At 29.9% G+C, this 9,115-nt stretch overlaps 1 protein-coding gene across 1 annotated transcript in view; it reads right to left on the bottom strand.

Moving 5' to 3' along the window:
* LOC106689439 (cubilin) overlaps positions 1–9,115 on the bottom strand; it is a gene marked incomplete at its 5' end in the record, with an annotated part of 53,119 nt that overhangs the window by 5,028 nt on the left and 38,976 nt on the right. Inside the window, 6 exon segments of the mRNA XM_024359208.2 lie at positions 802–942; positions 2,451–2,601; positions 2,679–2,848; positions 4,769–4,919; positions 6,145–6,222; positions 8,606–8,814. Coding sequence (XP_024214976.1) covers positions 802–942; positions 2,451–2,601; positions 2,679–2,848; positions 4,769–4,919; positions 6,145–6,222; positions 8,606–8,814 — 900 coding nt within the window.

The following is a 9,115-nucleotide window of genomic DNA, read 5'->3' as shown; positions in this document are numbered from 1 at the left end:
GTGGATATTTTGATGAATAAAGGTGATTATTTGAAAATATTTATTTATTTATAATTTCCCTCCAAAGAACGACAGGACTTTTTGAATGACCTGGTATTTTCTCCATAGCTGATTTTCCTGCTTTTTCACAGAAATTCATTATATATACAAAAGATTAAAGTACTTCAAGCAGAAAACTTTAGACAAGTTTTAATATACTCGGTCCACTCGTAAAGAAATAATTTTTTTTTTCTAGGATTTTGAGAAAATGATTTCAAAATACTTTATATTTTTCTTCAGTCATCATAAAAGGCAGATGGTAATTTTGAAACAAAAAGGCAGATGGTAATTATGAGTTTTGAAGATGATGTTCAGGTGACCTGTGACTTTGGTGCCAAATTTGAAAAAAATTGGCCCAGTAATTTTAGAGAAAAGCCTCAGGTGATGTACAGGAGAGAGATTTTTTTTTAAAATATGAAGAAGATGGTCAGGGTTGCGGTCAAAAAAGAACAAATAGTTTTAACTGTTTAATATCCAACAGTTTTTTTTATTCAATTTCTGGATTCTTCATTTTTAAACAGAATCATAGCAAAAATGTGATGTAATGAAAGAATCATGCCCACCAAACATAAGATCTCTTAAAGTAAAACATACCACATATTAATTGATATTATTCAAAACTTGAATTTAAGAATGCTTGGTAGAGCTTTTATAAGATATAATGACAAAAGCTCTATAAACGTATAATTTTAGGTTTGATTAATTTATTACAAGAATAAAGTTTTAATATATTCATTAAGGAACAAAACAATGTTACTGTACCATAAAAGTAGAGGCTCGGGACACCAGGAGGAGGTACAGTAATCTTCCAACAACAGTAAGTGTAGTTTCTGAAGTTGCCAGGATACATGGGACTAGTGAATGCTCCAATTAAATTATAAAAACTTCCACCACAACCACGACCTACAAAATTAAACAGATTATACAAAAATTTTGGAATAATCAGGTTACTTATTTTTTTCAAGTAAAAAAATAATAAATTAAATATTATACACGCTAAGAAATAAGGGACATGTTACTTCCTAATTAATAAAACAAAATCTGGTGTATGCATCACACAACTTTACTTACCAATCTATATTACAACTCTTTTTACCCTTGCAGGTAAGTGACAGTAAAATGTGGCTAGTTATAAGAACCATAGAAAAACAGTAATCATAATATTAGGCTTAAAAAGCCTGAAAATAAACGAAATTCCATATTTACCTATTAATTTATTATTAAGTTACCTATTAGTTTGAAACAGAAACTTATGGGGAGTATGTTGGTTGATGTAGGAAATATCACAATTTCAAAATAGTAGAGATCATAATACAAAAAAATATTAGAAGACAATTCTTCCCGGCTGGACCTAACCCACTAAAACCTCCAGGGGGCGACAGTCCTTAATCACTTTTGAAATATTTGCTAAAAATAGTAAGAGGAGACTTAGGATAGTTAAATTGAGTAATATTTAAAAAGCACCTGAAATTGGAAAACGGCGTGAAACTATACTATGACATATAATTTTATCTGAAGTATCTTTGACCACATCATGTTCTTGTTCCTATGACCAGGCCAAATATGTATCATTTAATCTACTGATGGGGTTTCCCATATCATATTTTGAAGACCCTTATAAATCTTGAATAACTTTGCAACATCTAAAATTGTACTCTATTATGATGATTGAATTATTAAAATTTTTTTTGTTAGATTCTAGGAGAAATAAATTATGGATTGTGACAAGTAAAATAATCTGATTCTGATGGCCCAGCTGATATCTTAAAAGAATTCATAGTGTCTGGTTTTTTCTCCCTCAAAATGAGAATGTTTTTATTTACAAATGATGAAAACATTCCTGTTGGTATCCATGATGATTAGGAAAATGAGGATAGCACAAAGGAATAGAATAGGAAAAAGCACCAAGTTCTTTTATTGGAATTGGCATATAGACTTAAATAGCTGATAGACCAAATTAAGACCTATCGTATTGAACATACAAGTAATAGAACTAAAGGCTTAGTTCTTATTTTATTAATATAGTAAGCATAATAAATAATTTTCTAATTTAGGTATTTGTTATATCTACTTGTTAGCTACTATTACTGCCTGGTCAAAGGTACAAGTTGTACATGGTAAAATTGTTTTGTTGAAATTCTTACTCAAAATATGTTATTTAAAAAATAACAATACATAGGTTTATATGAACAGTGAAGATGATACTCATTAATTAAATTGAGGATTTACTTAAATATAAAAAATTAGAAAATTCATTCAGCAAAAATTGCTCAAAAGTAAACCTTCTACTTACAACCTAAAGAATATTACAAAATGCTTTACCTATATGGTGAAAAAAAACTATTATTACAAAATAAAAAAAATAAAAATTAATATGATATTATTCAAAGAGAGAAATTATTAAAAGTAACCTTGATCAGTTGTAGTATAAGTGATGTCGAAGCCTGTAGACACTCCAACCGTTGTCACTTCAAGTCTCAAAGAGTTGCTTTCAGTAAATATAGGTGGAGGAATTTCCCAACCGCCACATATTTCATTTATTTTCTTTGTTCCCTCAAAAAACTAGAATAAGCAGAATATTATACATCATGCAGATTGAAACACAACATATTTTATAATAAAAGATATTGAACACTAACCTGTAATTTATTCTTACAAAGGCCCTCATTAAAATCTTTAGCAATAGAAATAAAGGCAAAATATAGAGAAATAGTATTATTTCCAAGTGTTGTAATTGTCATAGTACAATTATCTTTCATTGGTCTCAGCATAATTCTACCACTGGGAGCAGTGTAGTTATGAGTACAACCTGAAAAATAAGTATATATTAAAATAAAAACAGGTTCAACAATAAGTGCATATTGCTTTGAGATATCTAAACAACATTGTAATGTGAAAACATTTAATTTAATTGAATATTTTAAAGGAAAGATTGAAATATTAAAAAAAACATTTCTCAGTGTTGTAACACTGTATGTATACAAGCTTCCTCAGTTACTTGATATCTTCAATGATAATTAATTTCGTGAAGATTTTTAGAATATCGTAATATTTTAAATTTATTTAAAATAAATAAAAGGGAATTTAATAGTGATTATTTATTCACATATCTAAAATATAGCTTTGAAGATGACGAGGTTAAATGAAATAGATATGAGAATTTTATTTAAAAATATATATATTATTGACTCTTATCTGAGGGTGGGTTTTCCAGACAATCAGAACAAAGACACTTTTACTACTATACTTATATTCTATGTGGAGCATCAAACTAACCAATTTATAACCTTCTTTGATGGCTGATGGTTCTCAACGTTTCCTTTTTCTGATGCTAGCTCTGACAGTAAACAAACAGTTGGTCTTCTACTAGTTTTCAACACACATTTCATCCACCAACAATCCAAACAAAGAGTCACTTTCTTCCTTTAATGATATAATCTTCTTGGAAGAGCGGTGGCAGTGGCATGCTTCAGGTTGGCCACTGGACATGACTATTTACGGCACTATCTGAAGAGAATAGGAGTGCCTGAGTCTTCATATTGCGTCCTGTGTGGAGATAATGAGATGACCGGCGATCACATATTTATATGTGCGGCAACGGTGGACTTAATTACAGACAGGAGTTATGTGAACAAAGCTATATTGGGCTGTTCAAAACAAAATGGCAGAAATGCCTCCTTTGGCATAGGAAAAAAAAAAAATAATCTTCTTGGATGTCTGGTGACTCTTGATGTCTTCTTTTTCTAGATGTCTACCACTGACTATAGACAAAGGGTGGTCTGCCTCACCTCTTCTGAGAGACATCCTAGTTTCCCGGCATGGTCAATCCAACCGCCCTCCAAACAAAGAGTAGTTTGTATCCTTTCTTCATTGTTCGATCTTAGATGCAAAACATCGATTGTAGCACAACTGCTCTAATTCATTTATATAGATTTACGACGTAAATACTACATTGATAATTGTTATCTTCTTCTATTTCTTCTTGGATTAATTTTATACTATAATCATGTTAGAGAAACAACACTAGTTGAAAACACTTCAATCTACGTACTCGACATAGCAGTAATTTCAGGGGCAGCCCTGAGGAATAAATCTTGACACTCCCACCTTGGTTAGTATGCGTTAGTAACTTCAAAGCAGCCAGGGGTTGGCAATAAGGACCACTAGATACCAATCAATGATCAAAAAACATCTTTTTTGTTATAAGTTTTTTTTATTTATCTCTATCTTAGTCTTTGTACCAGAAACTGGAGATCCTATGTTTCAGTAAATCAGTCCTCATTTGTAGTCCTAAGTTTCCCGATGTTTTTGTTTATTATCTGATTGTTTATAATTTTTAATATCCTTTCAATACAATAGTATTTGAAATCACTTAAAAAATATATACCCAGATTTAAATCAAATACAAATTACTTTTTAGATAATTTATAATACTTTATTTCAAGGGAACATGTATATTAACTTTGAAAAAAGATAATTTTATTATTATTTAAAAAAAAAATTCAAATATTAGAATTGAAAAAATTGGTTAAAAAAACCACTCCATAGAATGTGAGGTTTTCAAAGACCAATGTATTCAAATAGTAATAACTGCAATTGCTCAGAGGGCTGGCTGGTTTTTGCTACACTCCAGTTAAAGATTAATATTAATTAAAATAGTAAAAAGGAACAAATATCTATTCATTTTTCTTTTATGGTTTATTAATTAATTTGAAAAAATAATACTCACTAGCAAAACTATACTGAATTTTAAAGCCTTTTGAAGTCCTCTGTGAGTCGCTGATAAAGCGAAGCATCACCCTACCTGAGAAAGTTGAATAAAAGTCTAAGGGATGACTCTTTCCACAGAACAAGTTTATCTCGCTTGGTTGAGGTTCTAACTGTAAACAGAATGGTATCAATATTAATATAGTTATTTATATGATGAATCATGAAAGAACACATTAAAACACATATTTGATGGACTGCCATGCTGACTAACATGGAAATAAATAAACTTGAAGAATGAAACGCAAGTAACAAACTTTATTAAAATCCTATTATCTTAAAATAACCAAACAAATTAAATTTAAATAGCATAAACGTTATGCCAAGCTACAGTGAGAGACATCATGGCAGACCCTTTCCAGTTAGATGAACTAAACCATCCATTCATTCATAAATAAGAAAGATAATTTTTGAAAGTGATGCAGTGCCAATACATTAACCTCTTTGGAGATCTTTAATCAAATTTTGATCAGCAATGCCAAAACATCTGACTAATTAGTTTTAAGTGATTTAGATTTTTTCAGTGATTAAATTTCAATAAAAATTTTAACAATTAGTGGGTGAATTTTAAGCACTTTAATTTGTCTGTTTAGATGGTGACACTTTACAGCCACAGCATTATAAAATTTAATATTTTATAATGCTGTGGCTAAGTGGTAGTACAGTAGCACTGTCAGACTGCCATGATAGTTGATAGAATGTGTCGGGGCAATGAAGCTACTGCCACTTATGGCCAGTTTATTTCATAAAAACTATTTATATTTATATTTTTTTAAATCTTTAACTAGGCGCTGAATTTTATTCTGGTTAAAATTAAAATTGTGAAAATGGATTAATTTTTTTTAATAAAACTAATTTGAAAAAAAAAAATTGAAAGTTATAAAAATTGATATATTAAGGTTTAAAAATAAAAATTAAAAGATAATTGGAACTGAAAATTTTCATATATGAATACATGTTTTTAAATATTTTATTTTTAATGGAAATAAAAATTAATTATAATTAAAACTCTTTTGAAATAAAAATGAATAGTTATTTTCTGTCCAGGTTTTTAATGCTATGCAATATATTGGATTTTTTAAATATCCTGATAATTTTGAAAGCTTTACAACTTTACTTTCATTTCATTTCTTAATATTTAATTTGAACAAAATTTGGAAGTAAGGTATGAAAAATAGTGCACTGTATTTATTTTGTAAAAATTCCTATAACAGTAATCCATTTTACCAGTCACACTTTTGGTTTAGAAAAAGCATTTCAATAAACATGCTAATGAGAACATCAAAACAATTCATCATTAGGTGAAATATTTAAATAAGGCTATAATTAAAACATTACCATTCTATACATGTGGCTTCCTTCAAAAATGAGTCTATGAGTGTCATTGTTACCTGCTGAATACTTCCAGGGCAATACCTAGAGTGAATAATTATAATAATCAGAAATAGCATTTATCAAAATTAAATTAATTTGATAATGTTATCAATACTAATATATATAGCTAAAGAGTTTGTTTGAACATGCTCATCTCAAGAACTACCAGCTTAGTTTGAACTGCCGTATTAGATAGAGCATTTACTGAGGAAGGCTTTCAACTACATAGCATCACGCTGCATCGGAACAGAACAGTAACAGTTTAATCAGAAGCTTCTGTAGCTATGTGGCAGTGATATTACTATGTCAATGCCAATGAAGCTGACATTTTTAAAGGTATTTTTTTAAGGCTACAGGTGTGCAATAAGGAAGGCTTTGAAAAAATACCTATTTTAAATGGCTAAAAAAAATCACGCCAGAGTCCAGGACACGCTGGCCAGCCACTGAAGAGGAAAGACGTCTCTTCTGAAACCAGGCGAATATTCATGGTCTTTACCATATTACGTACACCTCTACGAGGGAAGCGGCTAGAATACATCACCGCGGCGGCGAAGACGTCACCAGATAAGCACATAATATCGATATTATATATGCCATGAGACCAACAAAATTTGATCCTTTATTATATTATTATAGACAAAGATTTCTGAACTAACTCACTAACCAGTTTGCCCCTCCAGGGAATTAACTTTATAACTAGAAAGAAATATATGCATGTGTTCTTTTGAATGAAAAGTCTCACAATTTTCAGCCCCCTTTTCCACACATTTATCATAATCTAAAAATACACTTGGGACACCTGCAGTATAGTAATAGCAGGTCCTGATGTAAACAACTAAGTTTGAAAAAAAAAATGTTATTTAAAGTGGCTTAAAAAAATTTCATTAAAAAAAATAAAATTGGGATTTCAAATAACTATACATTTTCTGGAACATTATAGCTGATGATTTGAATGATAATGAAAATATCAGAGAACCTCTTTGGCATCACTGAGTTTTAGAGTTGTGAGAATTTTTTATCAATCCAAAAAAGCTGATTCTTTTTTTTTTTTTAATATCAGAAATTCAACCAGTTGGTTTTTAGATAAATAGGCATGTCATCCTTCTTAATCAACCTTGCACCTAACTCTTGATGTCTGTTTTCAGGGATATTTTTGATCGGATGAAGATGGTTTACTTAGTTTTCCCTGTATTAATTTTGAGTCAATAATAGTAGGATATCAAGTGTGACCAGCATCTGATTTGTTTAGCGGCTATGTTTGACAAAGATGAAGTCTTGCACCAAAGGACTATATCATCAGCATACAGTGAGGTGCTAACATTATTTGGGAGCACATTGCTGATGAAAAAAGTCTAAGACAGAAATCCTCCTAGAGGAACTCCATTTTTAATTTGTTTGATTCTACTTTTAATCCTTCGTAAAATCCTTAATGCTCCTTACTTTGTCACAAATCAAGTCATCCATCAGAACCTCAATATTCCATATGTTGCCGATTTGGCCAGAACCAGATACCGTTCCTTCCATAATAAACTTCTCAACCACCCAAATCCACTTGTTTCTAACCTGGCTTCTCCTTCATTACCTAATAATCCTCCTAGGCATCTGAAAAGAAGATGGCCTCGAGATCTTCTCCTCTAGAAATGTTATTGGAGTTCTATCAGTGGGCAGATTCTCCACATGTTTTTATCATGTCACTATGTCACCTACAGCAAATTTACTTGTTGTATATATGTGTATACAGTTGTAAATATCAATAAATAAATTATTAAAAAAAAAAACTTTTAATCCCTGTAGAGTGTAATCTTTAGGAAGTTTAGAATCCAGGTTAATGCCTTAGATGCAAGTTTTTAAACACTGAAATTGTAGAATACAGTGAAGAATAAGCCAATATCAAATAATAAAACAATCTGTTTAACATGAAAAACTACAAACCTTAAATTCACGTTCTCTACATCACACAACAATTGATAATCAAGAAATAAATTAGAAAACATACTTTGAGAATAAATTAAAGAAAGTATCTTTGGCAGAAAGCTATAACTTCAGATAAGCTTTGCTATGTTTTCTTGGTATTATTATAACAGTTCCAAAACAAATATAATTGAACTACCTATAAATAAAATTATGGTTGATGCTTAGTTTCCTGTCCACCTCACAGTGCCTATCCCATAGCACTTATATTTTTAAATTGTTACTATTAACAAAATCATAAAGTTTCAACACTAAAACTAACTGAAAATTCTTCAAAATTGAGTAGAGATTAAATTTCAAATTGGTAGTAAAAAAAAATAAAAAAATAAAATAGAAGCTCCTTAAAATTTTTAGCACTAAACAATGAAGTATTATGTTTAAACTCACACAAAGAATATCATAATGTCATTTAAAAGATTACAAAAATAGGTTCAAAATAAGATAATTAACATACGGCTTCATCCATTATTTCTAGCCTATCTCCACTGCATTCTGAAGTGTCTTCTATATCCAAATCGATAAAGTGTATTTTAATATACCGAAATCTGCTTCCAATCAACAACCAACGGCAGTTTATATTGACTGGATAATTGTCTTCATAGTTTGGTGATGTAATAAACTTTGGAGTTTCTTGGACATTCAGAATTGAGGTACCACAGGAAGCTATAAAAAATAATAATACATATATAAATTATTGAATTAACATTACATAAAATAAAATTCTTAAAGTCTTATAAAAATTTAATCCAACATAAATTAGCCATTAGTCAACTTAAATAGGAATTAATTATATACATAAAGTGAGGAGAAGATGGTTGGGGGTGCGGTCAATGAAAAACACAAATAAGTATGATTAACTTATTTTAATGTGCCGACGTTTCGGCTAGAGTTTCTAGCCTTCTTCAGGGCTAAAAACAAAACAAGATAACAATCACAGTAAATATAGAAAAATAAAAAAAATATA

Source organism: Halyomorpha halys, unplaced genomic scaffold (genome assembly GCF_000696795.3).
Source record: "Halyomorpha halys isolate HHAL.00 unplaced genomic scaffold, Hhal_1.1 Scaffold1363.1, whole genome shotgun sequence".
Lineage (NCBI taxonomy): Eukaryota > Metazoa > Arthropoda > Insecta > Hemiptera > Pentatomidae > Halyomorpha > Halyomorpha halys.
This window is presented reverse-complemented; position numbering and strand designations above follow the sequence as displayed.